General features: G+C 46.7%; 1 protein-coding gene across 1 annotated transcript; it reads left to right on the top strand.

The window, feature by feature from the left end:
* Nucleotides 1-9,218: 9,218 nt before the first annotated feature.
* ODAPH (odontogenesis associated phosphoprotein) lies at nucleotides 9,219-15,411 on the top strand. Its single transcript, XM_040967138.1, has 2 exons — nucleotides 9,219-9,296; nucleotides 15,067-15,411. Exons 1-2 carry the CDS (start codon nucleotides 9,219-9,221, stop codon nucleotides 15,409-15,411), a joined length of 423 nt encoding a protein of 140 aa, XP_040823072.1.
* Nucleotides 15,412-20,432: the final 5,021 nt, after the last annotated feature.

The following is a 20,432-nucleotide window of genomic DNA, read 5'->3' on the forward strand; positions in this document are numbered from 1 at the left end:
TCGCCTTGAACGCGCCAGGATCCCATATGGGCACCAGTTCTAATCCCGGCAGCTCTACTTCCCATCCAGCTCCCTGCTTGTGGCCTGGGAAAGCAGTTGAGGATGGTCCAAAGCCTTGGGAACCTGCACCCGTGTGGGAGACCCGGAAGAGGTTCCTGGCTCCTGGCTTCGGATCGGCATAGCACCGGCCGTTGCACTCACTTGGGGGGTGAATCATCGGACGGAAGATCTTCCTCTCTGTCTCTCCTCCTCTCTCTATATCTGACTTTCCAATAAATAAATCTTTAAAAAAACAAATGTGGTTCACAGCCCAGTATACAAATAAGGAGCTTGCACCAGCATGTAGTTCAGCAGCGTCATGAAGTGCACAAATGTTCAGTGACCTTTGGTTCATATCATGTAGGCTAGCAGACTAGTACCATCTCTGCACAGCAAGTCTCCGAGAGGCAATCTTGGAATGAACCGAATCTGTGCCTGTGGTCAGCTGACAGCAGAGGAGGCCTGATTCTTACCAGATAATAATCTAGGCAGAGCCTGTGCAGCTGAAAGTTACTGTTACCAAAGTGTTGTGGCACAGCAGGGTAAGCCACCAGTTACGACACCAGCAGTCCATGTGAGCACTCGTCCGAGTCCCAGCTGCTCCGCGTCTGCTCCAGCTCCCTGCCCATGCACCTGGGTCAGCAGCAGCAGAATGCCCAAGTGCTTGCGTCCCTGAATCAACATGCAAGACTCAAATGGAGCTTCTGGCTCCTGGCTTCAACCTCAACCAGACCTGGTCGTTGAGGCCACTTGAGAAGTGGACCAGTGAACAGAAAATTGATGTTCTCTCTTCTCTCCTTTATTCTATTTAACTTCCTTTCACATAAATAAAAAAAAAAGTCTTTAAAAAAATAAAGGAAAATAATTCTTTTCTCAGTAACATGTTAGAGAATATTTATAAATGCCCAACCCTATCCACTTGCTTATAACCTATTAGCTCATTCAACCAATAAGACAGATAAATGTTTATATTTCTCATTGGAAACATGAGATGAAATAGAGGAGAGTTGGGTAAGTTGCCCAAAGTCTCGTGGCTGATAATCTGTTATCCAGAGTCATTTTGCTGTCAACTCTGATCTGCAGCACCAGACCCAGAGATTTGGACTTAGCACATGTTGGATTGCCAAACGCTCACAACTGAACAAAGACCAGACTTAGCCCATCCATGCGACAGCTCCAAACGGAGCATGTAGAGGTTAGAGGATCCAGTGTGACCTCATCGTGTGTCTGCCGCGGAGGGAAGCCCACAGTTACTCACAGCCACAATCCGCCTCTGTCTGATGCCACTGCCAAGTATCCAGGGAGGAACTAAGTGCTCCAAGCGACCTCACCTTCCCACACGTTTCAGCAAGACCCAGCGGTACCCACGGCCTGGCCAGCACAGACACCTGTCTGGTCAGCCAGCTTCTAGCAGCTCCGGGGAAGAATGCGTGCAATGACGGAGGAGTGGCCACTAATCTGCCAGCATTCCCACTCCTTAAATGCAACAGTAGAAAACCCATAGCTGGCCCATGTTCTAACACTGAGCTGAATGCAGGATTTTCCTGCTGTGTGCAATTTGCTACTCTTGCGGTAACACTATCAAATCAGTTTTGTATTAACAAACAGTCTGCAACACGCTGTGCAAGGCTTCAGTACACCTGCACCTAGAAATTCAGATGTTCGAATCTGGTACCTCTGCTGCTCAGCAAGCTGCCTCTCCCTTCAAGTCCACAGGCAAGACATGAGCTTTTTCTCCAGGCAACAAGCACTCAAGCACTCAAGTACCAAGAGTATTGCAACGGGGTCTGATCGGCTTGGGTTTGAGCCAGGTACCCCTCCCTAAATCCACTTCCATAGCCACAGAACTGCTGAGTCAGCAGTTGTCAAGTTCGGGCCAGGAATGTAGGGAGATAAAGGCTTCCCAGAGCGGGTCTAGGGGAGACGATCAGAACCTGGACAGGTGCTGGGCTGGGCGAGCAGAAGAAACAGCAAGCAGAGCTCAGCGGGGAGAAGTCTCGGTGTTGTAGCAGGCAGGCAGAGCTGCAGCCTGAAGACTTTAGTTTGAGAACCTCTCCCTGGGCACTAGTCAGCCCAAACAAGGGGAACTGTGTAGAAGAAGCATTTCATGGCAGACAGAGCACCTTCATCTGCACCAGCGGCTATACTGGGAAACTTAGGAAATCATCTTATCAGTGTGTTCAGCCTGGAAAGTAAATCATGCTGCCAATCTCGTGCCAGGAGGCTTGTCCCAGTCCCTGTGGCCAGATTCCCTCCCCCGATTCATTCACAGGCTTGCGCATCCCTGCGTCCTGGAAGAGTCCAGCGTGTGTCTGCCACTGGTCAAGCATGATGGCGCCATCCGACTCTGTCAGTCACACCCACAGGTCACTCTGTTAGGAAGTGTCCCACCCTGAGGCCTTGGCCCTGGGCCCCTGCGAGGTGGAGCCATGGGGCCTTCTCAACATTTGGCAGAGAGACTAAAACATTTCACATTTTCCTTTTTTACAACCGTTTATATTGGGAAGCTCCAAGAAAAAAGGCAGAGACCACATTCATTCTAATAGGGTCATCAGTCAACCTCAGCAGTGGTTAGACAGGGACAAGTTCCCTGGCTCCCCCGCTCACTCCCTGTCTGGAATAACTAATAGCAAACCTGATGGCACGCAAGCTGAAATCCCCTGGGCAGATTCCTCTTCCAGGCAGGATCAAGGCTCTCATGTTTTCAGGCAAAGTCATCATTATTGCACCTAGAAGTATTAACATTAATCCCTCAAAATCCAGAATGCAGCCTGTGGGCACATTTCCCCAACTGCCTTCAACTTGAAGCTACAATTTGTTTGAAGCAGATCCAAATAAATCCACAGCATGACAATTGGTTGATAATGTTTTCCAGCATCTCTCTTAATCTATAACTTCTGCTTTCAAATAAAGAAAAATATATATATTTTATTTATTTCAAAAGCAGAGTTAGGAGGAGAGACACACAGAGATCTTGTGTCCTCTGGTTCATGCTCTAAATGGCCCCAGTAGCCAAGGCTGGGCCAGACTGAAGCCATGAGCTTCTGCCTGCTCTCCCACATGTGTGCAGGGTTCCAAGTACCTGGGCCATCCTCCAGTGCCTTCTAAGGCGCTGGCAAGAACTAGACTGGAAATGGAGCATCCTGGACCCGAACTGGCTCCTGGTGGTGCAGTTGGAGACTCAATCAGCTATGCCATGGCGCTAGCACCCTATATTTCTTTTAAAAATCTCATCTTTTGTGCTCCTGTATGTAGGTGATTTTTTTGTTTGTTTGTTGCAGTTACTTGTTTTGAAAGACAGAATGACAGAATTGTTTTAAGTTTTGCTGTTAAAATTTTTGTAAAGTTTATTTAAAAGATGAGGTGCTCGCCGGGACACACAGGGCATGTTTGAGGGTGGAGAGGATCGAGAGGGGAAGGATGCGAGATGGGGCAGTTTCTGCCCTCCATCGGTGCCTATGCATGGCCCAATTTTCACAATATTTTCACAGCACTTTTACTGCAGTAAGTTGACACCCAGGTTATCAGAGCACAACTAGAATAACAATTAAAAACAAGAATTTGGGGACTGGTGGTGTGGCACAATGGGTTAAGCTGCTGCTTACTGGCATCCCATATTGGAGCCCCACTTTCAGACCTGGCTGCTCCATTTCTCATCCAACTCCCTCTGATGTGCCTAGGAAAGGAGCAGCAGATGGCCCAAGTGCATGGGCCCCCACCACCCAGATAAAGTCCCAGGCTCCTAGCCCTGGCTGCTGCAGCTATTTAGGGAATAAAACAGCGGAAGCTTGCTCTCCCTCTCTTGTTCTCTCTCTCTCTCTCCCCCCACCTAGCTCTGCAATAGGCCAGGATGTCTCTGCCAATCTGTTGCCAAATCACCAAGATGACTTCTCAGCTTCTCTAGGCCTTAGTCTATCCATCTGCAAAATGGGTACACTGGGCAAATGACTAAGGTGCTTGACACCCCTGAGAGGAGACATTGCAGCTGAAAACACCCTTGCAGGGACATCCTCCAGGCTTCCTTGGAGCTGTACCTTCAAGTCAGCAGAGGCCCCAGACCCTCTCTAGGTTTCCCTTGAGTGGCCCCAGCCCTGCCTCTCACCCCGTGCTTCCTGACACTCCTTGACAGTCCTGAATCACAGCGGCTTCCGGGATTACTTGCTCTGCCTGTGTGGTAAACACTCATCCCAGCAGCTTCCGTCTCACCGCAACTACGTCCAGCTCAGGGCGGCTCACCTTGGCCTCTGCCAGGTCTCACAGCAGCACAGGCCCCTGTTTCCAAGCACTGCAGGGGCAGGAGGGCCAGGAGAAGCTGGGCCATCTTCAGGCAGGCCTCAGGGAACTGAGGAAGGCGTGAAAGACCAGGGTTGACTGGTGCTACAGCATTCGGGGCCCGCTGCAAGAGCGCTGGCCAGAGCTGTTTGGTGTTTAAGATTTTTTCCTCTGGAAGGTTTCTGGCTCCCGTGTTCAGTTGCCATAGGAGGGTGACTCAGAGTCCCCAGGTAAGCATCTAGACTAAACCACCAGTGAATGAAGTGGTGTGACAGCAAAGGCCACAGCCTCACAGTGACACTGGGCTAGCTGCCTTGCTCTTCTGTGTCACCACATATCACTGCAGTGTACTGAAAACACACTGTCTAGGCTACCTTAGATGCAGGTAGACCGAAACCAATGACTAATTCTGTCTCAGTTGGCATTTGGTTGGAACAAGTTTACATTCCAAGATGCAGCTAAACCATAAGACCCCCTCAGTCACCAACAACTATTTCCTTCCTGCAAAGCAAGACAAAATGCAAAACATAAGACGGACTGCTTTTCACTGTCAGTGGAACAAGACTTGCCACCTGAATTCATGAAAATGCCCAAAACCCCAGAGTCGGTTATTGGTACTAAGAGGGAGAAACATAGTGCAGTTATGGTGTAGATGAGGTGGGCTTGGCAGTGTCCTTGGGTATCAGGGGCATTCCCTGGGAAGGTAATTCGCATGAGATGAGTGGCTGGTTACCAGGCCGGGGTGAGACCAAGCCTCTGTTTCCTGTCTCCCGACTGGATCCTTCCTCCACCCATGTGCCATGCTCCACCTTGGCCACTCTGGTCAAATCTAAGTCATTGGAGCCACCTGATTTTGAACTTGAACCTCCAAAACTATGGACTAAGGAAACCCTTCTCTTTTAAGTTAGTTTTCTCATTGTAGTTAGGCAAAAGGCTGCTAATACACTCTGTATACAGCATTGCCAAACATCAACTAATAGTTCTTCTCTCCTATTTTTCACAAGAACATCAATCTCCTGTGCCTGTTGACAGGTATTTGGGGTAACAGACACATCCTGGACACGGACTGGGAGAGGGAAAGTTATAGAACACCACACGTGAACTGCAAAACTCAGGGTAATTCTCAAATCACATTCCCAGAGGCTCCATTCCTGCCAGTCCCACCCTTTTTCTAGAAGGCGATCACTGCGTCCCATCCCCAGCCACAGTACTCAGGCCTGGCCAATCAGAATTCTTCCCTGACACTGTTCGGGGAGTGTCAACAGTTGGCAAGTCATACAGGTACAAAGCAAACTGCAATTAACATAGACTATCAATTCACTAATGAGCTCATAATGGCATCAATGAATAAAATTTTAAGACAGAAGTTACACTGAATTAGGAGTGAGAAGTTGAATTTTGGTATCAGAAGAATATCAGTTCAGTGTTGTCTTCGCACTTAATATCTTTTTGTCTTGGGGAAAAAAATGCAACTCCTCTTGAGCTTGCTGTGGGAAAACCACCTAGCATGAAGTGGCCAAAAGAGCTTTGTCTCTTCACACACTGGGTCAACAGCAGTGACCCATAGCCTATTACATTGGAAATTACCTTCTCATTCCCACTCTACAATAAAGGATGACTTGTGGTTGAAAATGTGTTTTTATCAAAGCCACTGCATTTGAAGTATGCTTTTGAGACTCAACCCTATTCAGTACCTTGGAGCCAATGTTGGATTCCTACAGTCCCTGCCCCTCTCCATCCCCTCTTAGCTCAAAATGTCCTTGCCCTGCTTTTATGATTGCAAATCAATCTCTTAGTAAAATCAGCTCCCTGGATTGAACTCATTCCTTTTCCCTATACATCAAGTCTTGGTGAATGGTCTTATCTTGGGTGTTTCTTTTTTAGAAACCAGAACATGAGCTGAATACTTTGCCTTTCAACCCCAACCTCAATCTATAGGAACCTTTGCCAGTAACCTCTTGGGGAGTCCAGGAGTTAAGCAACAGCTGCTGGCTCCTTGCTCTATGCTTTGCAATAAACGCTTCCTTCTTTCCTCCAACCCAGGTCCAGCCGCTGACTTCGTGCACATTGGGTGAGCAGGCCAGTGTTGGGGATTCTGTAGCAATTCCTTCAGACAGCTTTGAATTTGTTCTATTCAACCCTCAGAAGTATGACTTTGTTTTCATGTAAACAGCATTCTTGCAAATGAATGTGGTCACTCCCAACAGCGCCAATCATTTCAGTTCTTTAGAACATGGGTCCACTTCACACGGAACAAACAAAAAAGAAGACACAGCAAGACTTAGTTACTCTATCTGCTATTGTGAAGAAATTTTAGAATCGGGTAAAAATCTGATCAAATTTTTGAAATAATTTTTAAATGTTTACTTATTTATTGGAAAATTAGAGCAACAAACAGAAAAGTAGGAACAGAGAGAGAAATGTTCCACTCCCCAGATGGCTGCAAGAGCCAGAGTTGGCCAATCTGAAGCTGGAAGCCAGGAGCTTCTTCTGGGATTCCCACGTGGGTCCAAGAGCCCAAGGCCTCTGGTCATCCCCCACTGCTTTTCCCACACCATGAGCAAGGGGATGGACGGAGAGTGGAGCAGCTGGGATTCAAACCATTACCCACATGGGACGCTGGCATTACACGATGCAGCTTTACCCACTACTCCAAACTGCGGGCCCCAAAGCAGCAGTTTTGAAAAACACTTCTAACATGTTTTTCTTTATTTATTTTAAAAGATGTCAGGACAGTAGATGCAAATGGAAGGGTCCCTTCTCTTTTACTGTTTACCTTCATTGGCATCTAAATCGAAAGCTCATTAGAAACCCCAAGCAGAAAACAAATGATCCAAAGGAGGAACAAGCATCCAGCAACTGAAAGTTTGGTTACTTAAATGGCAGTATCTCTCTACCACAAAACCCTGGGCGGTGGTTCCAGTGGTTAGGCAGAGCTGATGTCACCAGCATGACAGTGTGTCTGCAATGCAGTACTGTCATGCAGCCCTGTGGACGAAAACTGAGAGATCCCACTTGTAGGATCACACTCCCTTCCACTCCAGGCACTCAGATCCTTTCCTGCGATCCCTGAGCTAATATTTAATGTCCCTGCTAGACTGTAAGCAAGAGGCCTGCCTGGAGCCCTGGCACCCTGCCAGGCCAGCGTCTGGCGCAGGAATGGGTACAGTCAGCAAATGAAGCAACGCTGACTAGAGAGGTAGTGCCTTGGTCCCACAGGCTGAACTTGTCCTGGGTGCTGATTCCTTTCTTTCTTTCTTTTTTAACTTATTTTGTTTTGTTTTATCATATAGTTCCATAGCCTCTGGGGTTGGCCATGCCCTTCCCCAAGGTCCCTCCCTGCCCCAACTGATTTCCCCTCTAGTTTTATAATGGATGTCCCTCCTGAACAGTCACAAGTCCATCCTGCTGTTATTAAAGTGTTTCCTGACAATGTAGGCATGGACATTGTCAAAGAGTCTATCATCTTACTGTTAGAATGTATTCAATTCTTTCACTGGGAGTCCATCCACTGGGAGTCTGTATGCATAGAGGCATACAGCACTCTGTCTCCGTATCTGAACAAATCCGCCCCCGCTATCCTTCCATTACATATCCCCTAAAATATGGAACCAGTGAGCACAATCCACAACATGCTGAAAATGATAACTCTTCATCAACATGAAGTTAATGAACATGGTACAAATATAAAAATGTATCACAAGACTGGTGAAAACAGGAATCAGAAATCTTATTGTAGGAATAGGTGCCAATGCGTAACCCTTGTGGGGCTAAAGGAATTCCAATTAAAAACTGGAACTTCATTACTCATGATAGGTAGCAGAACAGTGTGAAATGGACATTTACAATCTCAAGTGTTTACTGATTCCTTTTCAAATCACTGCCAGGCTTATCTGCTTATCCATTTAGGCATACATTCAGGAGCTTTCCCTCAAGCTCACAGGAATCCAGTGGAATTGCTTTTTTTTCATCATCTGTGATTGCTTTCCTACTCATTTGGATTCTCCAGGACTCAGCCTCTTGGGCAGCTTGGCAGCCCCTGCCTCCACTGTTTTCCCAAGGCATAAGCAGGGAGCTGGATGGAAAGTGGGGCAGGTTGGACTTGAACTGGTGCCCATATGGGATTCTAGCACTTGAAAGGGAGAATGAGCCAATCAAGCCATTATACCAGGCCCTGTCCACGCTCTTAATTGTCCGTCACCATGCACTCCCACTCCTCTAGAAGCCACAAGTGGAAGGGGCCTTCTCCCAAGGAGTCAACTTGGTACAGATGTATTGTGCCCACCCTGGAGGCAGCTGGTTGACTCTGGAAGGCCCTGGGAAGAACCATGCATGCCAAATCACTTTCCCAAATGTTCACGGGGACTTAGGCAGTAACCAACCTGACCATTCTGGACAAGAGTCTTCCAACACTGCTGCCTGGTCTCCAGGGACAAAGGCAGAGGTGGAGCCCCGAGCATGCAAACCAGAGAGGAGGCTTCTGGGAGAGGTTCTCCCTCCTCCCTTCCCCCCCTCCCGCCGCCAGCACCTTCACCAGGATCTTTTGTGGAAGCCTTGCTATTTCCCAGACAGCTCCTTTGTCTTGCAGAGAAACACACACACACAGAAAAAAGCACCAACAACGGAGAAGAATCAGGGGATTAAAAGGCTTGTGAGGTGTGATTGTCCGAAATCCGGCCTCAAGGGGTGTTGAATGATCCCTGGTTGTCATTCCAAGAAGCTTCTGGTTGACAAAGACTGTCTGGTATTCCCTTGCTGATTCTTAGCCCCTCACCACAAGCCCTGGCAAACCCTGACTCTGTGGTCCACTATGCAAATGACCTGAGTCAGGCTGCTGGTGACTCACCAAGCACCTCCGCTTTAAAGCAACTTGGAGCTCCGGTGGTGGCGGATCCAGGGAGGACGCCATGGCTCGCGGCCCCAGCTTCTCCTGCTGGTTCCTGGTCTGCTGGCTGGCGATTGCTGTGGCAGAAGGTAAGGACTTGGTGTATTTTGCTGGGGGTTCACAAACTCCTCCATCACTTGGACAGGCAAAGCCAGCTCCAGGATTACACCTGGGCCAGAGCTAGAAATCTGCCCCAGGCCTCCGTGAAGGCTGAATCTTACCACCTGAAGACCCTGGTGCGGTCTCAGCACTGAGTCTGGGGTTGTGAGCATACTCAGCCCCTCTGAGCTCTGGCATCTTCCTGCAGACAGTGGCAGTATTAATAATATTCACTGTTGGGTGGCTGTGAGGACTAAGTGAGATTTTGCAGGAAAAATTCTCCTCACTAGCAAAAGCTTCTAAATACTACTCATTACTCTGGAAGCCAACAGCTGTGACCTTGAACTCCAGCAGTTTCCCATTCCGTGTTCTCAGCGAGTTGCACATGGTCAGGATTTAACCTCTGTCTGAGCATTGCCCTCAGGAGCCTCAGCCACAAAACAGGTGTCTCTGGGTCGCTGAGCACAGCACAGGTCTCTTTCCTCGGGGTTGTGTTGTTGATTTCTTCGTTGTTCCTGTTCTTTTTGCTCCCTTCAACCAAACTACCTAACTGCCAGGTGGCCTGAGTTTTTGAACTGCTCCACCCAGGGGTTTTGCAGGGGCTCAGCCAGGCCCTTGCAACTTCCCTGCTTGAGTCCTTCCTGTCTCTCTTACAGAGACAGGAGAACTGGTCGCGGAGCACCCAGAGATGTCCTTACCCAGCATCCTCATGAATTCCAGCCATCAGGAGATAAGAAAGAAACACAGAGCATCAGAGAGAGAGATAAGAAATCTTCTGTTCATTGGTTCACTGCTCAAGTAGCAGCAATGGCCAGGGCTAGGCTGAGTCAAAGCCAACAGCCTGGAACTCCACTGGCATCTTCCATACAGATTATAGGGGCCCAAATCCACTGCTTTCCCAGGCATATTAGCAGGGAGCTGGATTAGAATTGGAGCCATCCTTGGACTCCAACCTGTACTCCAATATGGGATGCTGGCGTTGCAGGCATCTTGATGGGCTGTGTCACAAGTTGGCTATCCAGTTTATGAGAATGTGCAAACATGGGCCAGTGTTACCACCTTGTGTACTCTCTCTGTAATTGCACAGTACAAAATGAAACTTGAGGCTTGATCATTTGAATTTAGTTAATTCTATTCCCATTAATGCTTGAAATCCGTGAAAGGCAGGTTCAGTCTGGCCCAGCACTGCAGGTTCCTGAGCACTGCTCACTCAAGCACATGCGGTCCCTCCACACTCCTCCCTCTCTGTGCAGCAGCTGCGCTTGCGCCCCCTGCCTGCCTTCATCTTGGTATACAATTCTGCTTCAAGTCTGTAGTCATTTTTACATTGAAGCGTCTCCCGCTGACACCTCTGTGTTCTCAAGTGATTGCCATGTCACCCTTAGCACATGCGGCTTTCTGCCCTGTGGTGTGGATCCAAGTCAGACTTTAGGAGTTGTACCTTCTCTGGCTCTGGCACAGCCTCGGCACAGCAGCCTGCTTGTTGCTGGAATGATGGAACTGCACAGGAAGGGACCCACAGAACACTCTCTGAGATCCAGATGCTTTATTTTTCACGTTAGAGATCTCCCCAAGACAGTCACTTCCTAAGTGTACAATGAGTGCCATTGCAGTTATTACGAGTATGAGGATTTAAATAGATTTCCCTCTGATTCAACTCTGAAGCTTGAGATATTTTCCAAGAGACCAAGCATAAGGCATCAAGCATAGAGCTTATGTTTCTTAAAATCAGTGAAACCAGCTGTTGTCTGCCCAAATAACCACAGACTACAGGTAATTATCAAAACAGACCTTCGCATCATTGCCCCTTTTTCTAAAAATACTGGTTGTTGGTATGTTGGGAATTTCATGTCTAGACTGTAATAAACCTACTTAAAACTTTTATCCAAATTCCAGGCAATATTTTGGTTTGTTTTTAAATTATACTTTAATTTTAAAAAATGATTCATTTATTTGAAAGGTAGTTACAGAAGAAAGAGTGGGAGAGATTGATTCCATTCATTGGTTTCATTCCCTAAATGACCTCAACAACTGGGGTTGAGCCAGGCCAGAGCCAGGAGTCTGGAGCTCCATCTGGGTCTCTGCGTAGCTGGAAGAGACTCAAGCACTTGATTCTTCTTCTGTGGCTTCACCAGGAGTATCACCAGGGAGGTGGGTTGGAAATGGACTTGAACCAGCACTCATGTGAGACACAAGGCGTTTTCTCTGCCTCTTTCTTCTGTCTCTGTCTCCCTCTCTCTCCATCCCTCTTTCTCTCTACTCAGGGCCACTGATAATGTTGGCCAAAGCAGCTTTGGTAGAGTAGAAGAGGAAGAGTCATATTCTAATGCGTTGAATAGGCAGAGAGAAAAGTGGAATTTGTCCACATGCTGACTTTAAAGAGAAAGGTAGGAAGAAGTACACACAGAGCATTTCCACTTTCTGCATGAGAAAGAGCTCACCAAGCTGCTAAGAAAGGTGGCGAGAACTTCAATGAGAATGCTTCACATGAACAAAGGTGACTGAGAGGGTGGCCGGGATGAGGGCAAAACAAAGGCTTGGGTGGCCATGGGCACAGAGTAGAACAAAGACAAGCCAAGGAGCTGCTGAGCAGTGTTGACATTGAATGGCAAACCCCAGTACCCAGATGTGGGGCAAACTGTGTAAAATGTGAGTTTCCCAAACCAACCCCTGTGGCTTCCCAATTTTTTTTTGTAAAGATATTTGTAAGATTTATTCATTTCTATTTGAAAGGTAGATTTACAGAAAGAAGCAGAAACGGGGAAATAGAGAGATATCTTCCACCCACTGGTTCACTCCATAAATGGTTGCAACAGCCATAACTGGACCGGTATGAAACCAGAAGCAGAGAGCTTCCTCTGGGTCTCCCATGTGGGTGCAGGAGCCTAAGGACCCAGACCAGCCTCTGCTGCTTCCACTGGAACATTAACAGGGAGCTAGATTGGAAGTGGAATAGCTGGTACTGGAACCAGCACCCAATGGAATGACAGCACTGTGGGCAGAGGCTTACCATACCATACCACAGCGTTGGTCCTGTGGCTTCGAAATTTAAGACCGAAGTGCTAGACAAGCAGTGAGCAGACAATCCCCTTTTGTCTGCTTTGCCAGAGGCATATGTTTTTAGTAAGACTGGGGCCAGCTTCTACCTTGACCTTGAACTCTCAGAAAGTCCCCTGAAGAAAGCTCTTGATACTACTGGGTAGCCCAGAGCCTGGAAGAAAAGCTGGCTGGCTCTCACACGCAGCAGTTGGGGCATGTCCAAAGGGCAAGGCTCCCTCTCCTGTAGCACAGTTGGCTTCAGGTCCCTTGGCCATGCTGGACTACGCAGGACTTGCCTGTGCCCCAGCCCCCCCCAGGCGCTGTTTGATCCACAGCCCCTGGAAATACAGCTCTGCACACTTTCTGCTATGGGGCTGATGAGACTGCTGCGGGGTGCTCACTCACAGGCTGAGCTTTAGGTGGCAGTCACAGGGCACCAAGGAAGTAGAAGGCGCTGGACACAACCCACGGAGGCCGATGTTGGCCTGTTAGATGAGAAAGCAGAGAACTAGCCCACACATTTAAGAAGCAAGTTGTGTAAGATCCTCCGAGAGAGCAAGGTGACGGACCAGGTGGCAATGGAGTAGACTCTGTTCTTGACCTTCCAGGGCTGCCTATACTAAGGTTCTTGGAGAAAACTCCAACAAATGTTACTTTTTAAAAAAAGATTAATTTGAATGGTTGTCTATGCTCTGAATAAAATATTAACCCCATCCTCATTCAGACTCCAGGCTGTTGGGATCCCCGGATTGTCCCTCAGTGCTCTCAACCTCCTATGAAAGTTTATTTTGCCGCTGTCACAGCCGGTGGCCTCACACAGGCTCTCATGGTAACCTGCTAGGGAATGGAGGAACGATTTTTCTAGAGCTTACTTTTTCACAGCCAGTGTAGTGGATGATACAGCCAAGGGATGACCTTAACACTTGGATTTGCTCTGCATTTCTTCTCCAAAACTAACAGCAAGCTGGCCCCCATCACCCTGCTTCCCTGCCGCCCATGGCCGCCCCCTCCCCTCTCTCAGGTGGGATGGCCCTTCTCACGCAGGCAAGGCTCAACTGTCAAAGGAACGGCCTCCGGGGGACTTTTACTTCTGAGCACTACTTTTATCCACTAGCTTTTATTTAGTTGAAAGTTGTCATTGTGGCATAAAAGCCACAAACTCTCAAAGATGCAGCTTGGTCATATTTTACATATTTAATATCGGCATGTATGCCCATGTGTAAACACACGTGTGCATGTATGAGATCTTAAGAGAGTTCACGGAACAGCTAGGCATGTCTTCAATTTTTTTCCCCTAAACTCACCTTTCGATTTCATTTTTCACAAGTGTTTTGAAGTACTCTCTTATAGATACATGAATGTAATATATGTGTGTGTACATATGTGTGCATGCACATTAGTGTCTCTATGTGCTCTTCCAAAGCTCTTTAAGGGGCAGGCATTTGACCTAGAGGTTATGATGCCAGGGAGGATGCCAACATCCCACATCAAAGTGTCTGATATCCCAGTCTCCGCTCAGCTCTCAATTCGAGCGGGCTGGGAGGAGAGAGGCTTGTTCCCTCCCCGCTACCCGCCTGGGAGGGACCTGGGCTGAGCCCCTGGCTCCTGGCTTCCTCCAGCCCAGCCTGAGTTGTTGCAAGCATTTGGCGAATGAAACAATAGATGAGAGTTCTGTGCCCGAATTTCTGCCTCTCAAACACTTATGAAAACAAATTCAAGTTTAAAAAAAAAAAGATCACGGAAAAAAACTATGCATGGATTTCAAAATTTTGGGTGACAAACTATCTTTGAGTTCCACTTTACACCGACTTTCTGAAGCACTTTCATAGCGCTTTACTTATGTTGCCACAGTCATATCAAAGATAGAGCATTTCTCGAGAGTTCCCTCGTTACTCTTTCCACAAAATAACACCTCCCACAATCCTAAACTGAACGTTACTGCAGTTTTTAATATCTTAAAAACAAAAGATTTGAAAGGTAAAGATACAGAGACAGAGGGACAAAGAGAGAAAGAAATCCTCTGTCCCCTGGTTCACTCAAATAAAGGCTAAGGGCAAGGCCAAAGCCAGGGCTCTGGAACTTCACCCAGGTCTCCCATGTGAAAGCCGAGGGCCCAAGTTCTTGGGCCATCATCGGCTGCTTTCCTCAAGTGCATCAGTAGGGAGCTGGACTGGAAATGGAATGGTCAGACTTGAGAGGGAGGGGTTCCTATGGGAAGCAGGTACTACAGGCAGTTAACCTGCTGAGCCACACCACCAGCCCCTTTACTACAAGTCATTTTGCTTGTTCTATGGCTTACGGGCTCATATGGAGTATGAACTGCCGAATCCCTGGGATTCATCCATGCCGTTCGAGGGATCAGGAATGTTCCCTTCGTGTTACTGGGCTCTGCTTCAGGGCATAAATACAAAGCTTGTGTCTCCATTTTCCACACAAGGACGCTGGGTTGTTTCTGGATTCAGGTGATTGTGAACAAGGTGGCCATGGGCACCATGGGGCTAGCCTTTTGACAAATACCCTGACTTCCCTGGGGTAAGCTCCTCGGAGTAGAAATCCCAGGACATTGGGTGTGTTTGGCTTCCACTTTACTGTACCTTGACGAGTTTTCCATGTGGGCTATGAGGCTTCCCTACGGCTCTCTTCCCATCATTCTCCCCTGCCACCTTCTTTCTGACTTTGGTTACCTGGTGTCTGTTTCTTGATTTGCATTTTTTTTCCCTACAGGAAAAGAGGCGGTCACCCCTCCTGGAGGCCCAGAAAATAACATGAATCCCACAGACTGCCAGATCTTCCCTCTCACCCCAGCACCCAGCACCAGGGCCCCGGTCACAGGGGCATGGCGCACCCCACGGACGCCCAGGTGTCCCTTCCATAACTTCCCACTAAGAAGGCCCAGAGTCCACCTCACACTGCCAAACAGGCCCTTCTTCCCTCCCAAGTGCAACCACCGTTTTCCCTTCCGGCCATCTTATGGGCCACATGGCCGCCTTCCTCTGAACTATTTTCCCATAAGAAAGCTCTCTAGTGACAGCTCATCCGAAGAAAGTGGAGAGGAAAGAGAAGCTGACACTCGCTGAAGCCAAAGCAGCCAGCACGTTGGAGGAGGTGAGAAGATCTGCCTTCTCTTCCCAGGCAAGGATGAATGGATCCGTAAATCAAGTGTTCTAAACACCATGGGTCGGAAGCCCTTCTCACAGTCAGCAGTGAAGAGGTTCGATTCATGTTTGCAAAACAGGACATGATTGTTACCCCCAAATGTTTATGGTCCAAGGATATTTGTGTGAATAAAATCTTATACTCATTCCTGCCCATACTGAGATGCCTGCAGCACCAACCTCCTCTTCCAACTTAGGATGAGGAGGCCTTAAATAAATGGAGCCTGGAGTCAGATGTAGACACGAGACTGTCGGCCTTTCTTTTGCTTAGAGTTAGGCACATCTACAAAATGAACTTTAACAGAAATTGCAAAAACTAAGGCCTAAAAAAAGCCCGGGGAGAGTCTGACCATGGACAGTATGTTAAAGATAGAAATTACCTAATGGTAAAGTAAAAGTAAACTTTGTGTTCTAAATGGTCTTTAATGCTAACTTGTTTAAGCAGCTGGTACAGATGACGGAAGACGCTCATTGTTCCTGCCACTGTCATTCAGATACCATATAAAAAATGCTCAACTTCCCCTCAGGCTGTCCCATGGTTCACGGCACAAATGACTGATCAAAACATTACCCAGGTGCGTTGGTACCTCTGCAACTCTACAGGCATGAATTCATTTGATTATGGCAACCTTGCAGTTTTGGGGTAGAGTGAGAAAAAGAAAGAAAAGCAAAGAAAAAGCTCATACACTGCATTCCGAGATTGTCTGTTTGGCCTCTCCCCCTGCCACCTCCTATTTGTGCCACTCATCTTGCCTGGGACAATACAATTTTGCTTTGCATTTGTGGCCAGTGACTTACACCTGTGCTGCTACAAAATGGGGCAGAAGCTGCTGTTGCTGTAAAGAATAAAAAGACACGACACATTGACGTGAGCATGCTGGGAGGGATGGTGGGCTGAGAGAAGGGGAGAAAGATGTACAAAAACCACACCTAAGATGATCACGCCATGCTTCCTAGTTACGTTAAATGTTTTAAAATATATATTTCCCTCATTCACTTGAGAGCAAATATTCATTTTAAGAAGATAGTCACTTCAATTTTATACATTGAAAATTAAAAACCATAGGTTATCTTTTTGAAGCTGCATTTTGGGGACAGGCATGGAGTACTGGCTGCCCCTGGGACTCCTGAGTCCTTAGCAGAGCATCTGCCACGAGTCCCGGCTCCACATCCACTCCTGGCTTCTGCCAGCGAGCTTCTACCTGGGAGGAAGCAGATAATGGTTCCAATAGCCAGGTCCCTGATACCCATGTGGGAGACCCAGGTGGAGTTCCAGGCCTCTAGCTTCTTCTCTACCTAGCCCAGGTTGTGGTGGGCAACTGGGGCATGACCTGGGGAATCGAACATCTATCACTCTGCTTTCCAAATAAAGATTTTTAACAAGAAAAAACAGGTGTTCTGAAATAAAAATTTCCCACTGTCTTTTTTTTTTTTTTTTTTTTTGGTAAGTGGGAAGATCTGAAGAAAGGGACATGCTCTGGCAAACTGGTAGGTGAAGTTGCACTTGAACCTCACTTCCCTTCTGACATTCACCCTTTTATTCCGATAAATTCATGTCTCACCCCGATACTCACAGTGTCCTCACAGCATCCTCAACTCTTTAAAGGCAACCTGGCTTTGACTAGGCTTTCTCACTCTCCAAACAGTGGAAACTTCGTAGTGCAAAACTTAACAGTTCTGGAATCTTGTTCCTAAAGGCCCTGCAAGACAACTGTAAGCATCAGGTAAATGAAGACAAGTCAAAGATGCTCAGCAGCTTCGGTGTCCGGTCGCTGCAGCGGTTGTACAAAGAAGGCTCCTCCCCGGGTGCATCATGGGAAGGCCTTTTTCAAAAGTTACTCCAGGCACATTTGCCTCGCGGCCCACCACCGGCCCACAGCAGCGCCTAGACAAGCAGCAGTCGCACACCTGCAATTTGAGCATGTGCCTTTGTTATGTAAGAAAAGCTATTTTGTATCATGATTCTTTTAGGTCAATACAGTTGCTTTCTCAATATAGTGATGCACAGTGATCCCCAGCAGGCTTATTGAGTTAGGCAAATAGTTTCAGGAACTTCACATGAGTTCTTCATAACACACAGCTGCTTTTGAAGCAGTGAGAATTGATCAAAAGTGTATGGTAACTAACACACTTTTTATTATAAGGCAAGAATAACCCACACAAATGTACAGTCATAATAATGTGCCACACATAGTACCTACATCACCAAATTCAAATAGGGACATTGTCAAAACTGGCATCTTCAAAAACACGGTGAAGCACGTTCAAGCTGCAGCTTGGAATGGCCACATCACATGTCAGATTGCTGGATGCAATCCCAGCCGCTCCACTTCTGAGCCACATTCCTGTGAAAGCACCTGGGAAACAACAAACGACTCCAGTTCCTGAGTTCCTGTTGGCCACACGGGAGCCTGCCTGGCTCCTGAGTTCCTGTTGGCCACACGGGAGCCTGCCTGGCTCCTGAGTTCCTGTTGCCCACCTGGCTCCTGGCTTCCATGTGGCTTTTGTCTGCCTGTTGCAGGCAGCTGGAGAGTCAGCCACTGATGGAAGACATCTCTCTGTCATTCTCTCTCTGCCTTTCAAATCACTACAAATCTTTTTTTAAAAACTGTATGAAAAACAAAAGCTAAGGATGAAAAGTGACATGATAATTAAATGCAATATGTGACTTTTTGTTCACTGTCTTTACTTTTTTCAGGATTGAAAACATCTACACGTAGTAGGGATTCAACAAATACTTGGTCAATAAGCGAATTTTTAAACCTCCTGATACTCAACCCTATTTGCTCCCAAATCAATTCATTATTTTTACAGGAATTTCACCAAAAAAAATTTTTTTTTTTAAGAAAAGAAAGAACCATTGAAAACCAGAAAAAAAGAACCACTGGAAGGAGAGAGCCAAAGCACACCTATTCCTCTCAAATAAAACAACGGAGCCCCGAGTGCATGCTCTTCACCTCCCCCGGCATTCTGAGACCAACCATTCTGCTTCACTACAATGTGTCTCTCAACAGTTTGTTGAAAAATGCTTTGGAATGGTAACCAGAGCCACAGACTACTCTAAATCAGCTGCCTACATAATTTTGGAATTTTTTAGACGTCTGTTAGAGGCATCTATGGCTTAAAGAAAAGAAAAGAAAAACCCTTCAAGTCCAACCTTCTTTGTAAAATTCCTTTTCTAAGACCAGTCAAGACACAAATTCTCCTGGTAATGCTAATTGTTTGAGGTAGCTCTTGAGATTGTTAACTCCTTCCAACAGACCTGGAGAAACTGAATTTCCACAGTTTAAACAAAATGTATCTACTTGCTGGCTTATGTTTTAAATACACATTTTATTACACATTCTACACATACTATGCACTCTAAGTTCTTTGATAACAGTCTTCACAGCTTCCTCCACCTGAACAGTCAGATGCCCACTCTCACTCAAGATGGGTGGATTTCACATAGAGCAAATAAACACTTCTCCAAAAGGTGTTTCAGGGGCCTAACGCAATAGCCTTGTGTCAAAAATCCTCACCTTTTAATCCCAGCAGCCCTGCTTCCCATCCAGCTCCTTGCTTGTGGCCTGGGAAAGTAGTTGAGGATGGCCCAAAGCCTTGGGACCCTGCGTGGGAGACCTAGAAGAGCTCCTGGCTCCTGGCTTTGGATCAGCTTACTTGGGGAGTGAATCATTGGAAGGAAGATCTTCCTCTCTGTCTCTCCTCCTTTCTGTATATCTGCCTTTCCAATAAAAAGAAATAAATCTTTAAAATAAAATAAAATAAAAATAGCAAACATTATGTGGGTCCTTCAAAGGGAAAATGTAATTAAGAGACAAATCTATTTTTACATCAAAAATTCTGAAAACTACAAATAGTTTTTTTTACAATACACATTAATAATATTCATATTACCTGAATCTGATATTTGTCTTTTTTATGGGTAAGAAAAATATTTACAGAGAAAAATCCAAATAAATATTTATTCTAAAATATTCTTTATCTTTTTAAAGACCATTTATATCTTATTCATGTAAGAAGGAACTCAAATGAACAATAAAATATATAAACCATAAGAAAATGTTGCTTTAGTAGTACTCAAAAAGAGGAAACTATACCAAGATAATTTTTACCCATCAGACTGATCAAATGAAATTGTTAATAGTGAATGTGAGAAATTAGACTTTCTAATATTTTTGTTGGAATATTGAAGATGTACAGAATACTAAAGATGACTTGGCAGTAAACAAGCATTCTTCCTGCAGCTTCCAAATGTCCATCTTGGTTTTTTTTTTAATTTATTTATTTTTGTTGGAAAGTCAGATATACAGAGAGGAGGAGAGACACAGAGAAAGATCTTTCATCTGCTGATCCACTCCCGAAGTGGCCGCAATGGCCAGAGTCGAGCTGATCTGAAGCCAGGAGCCAAGAGCTCTTCCAGGTCTCCCAAGTGGGTACAGGATCCCAAGGATTTGGGCCATCCTCCACTGCTTTCCCAGGCCACAAGCAGGGAGCTGGGTGGGAAGCAGGGCTGCCGGAACTCAAGCCAGCACCCATATGGGATCCCACAGTAGCCGCTAGGCTACCATGCCAGGCCACCCAATTGTCCATCTTTGGGGAGACAACTTCCCCAATGTTTATTTCATGTCTCCACTGCCTCGTAGACACCATGTGTTGCCACGGGCAGGTTGCCATCAGCCTAAACCAATCAGTATACCCCTCCCTCCCTTTGCTTCTGTTCATCCAGGTAAACGAACTCAACAGAGGACCAAGGCCTGAGCTGGGCAGCAACTGGTTCAGAGGCAAACTATGTCAGCCAGGCCCAACAGAGGTGATGTTTGGTTGGCTGGAAAACTCTTCGCATCTTCTTCTAGAAGTGAATGAGGAAGCATATAACCCTGGCAGCCTGAACTCCCAATGTTTTTATTTTAAAAATGAATTCTAAGCAATCAAGCAATTCT

This window comes from Ochotona curzoniae, unplaced genomic scaffold (genome assembly GCF_017591425.1).
Source record: "Ochotona curzoniae isolate NIBS_2020 unplaced genomic scaffold, NIBS_Ocur_1.0 scaffold_4506, whole genome shotgun sequence".
Lineage (NCBI taxonomy): Eukaryota > Metazoa > Chordata > Mammalia > Lagomorpha > Ochotonidae > Ochotona > Ochotona curzoniae.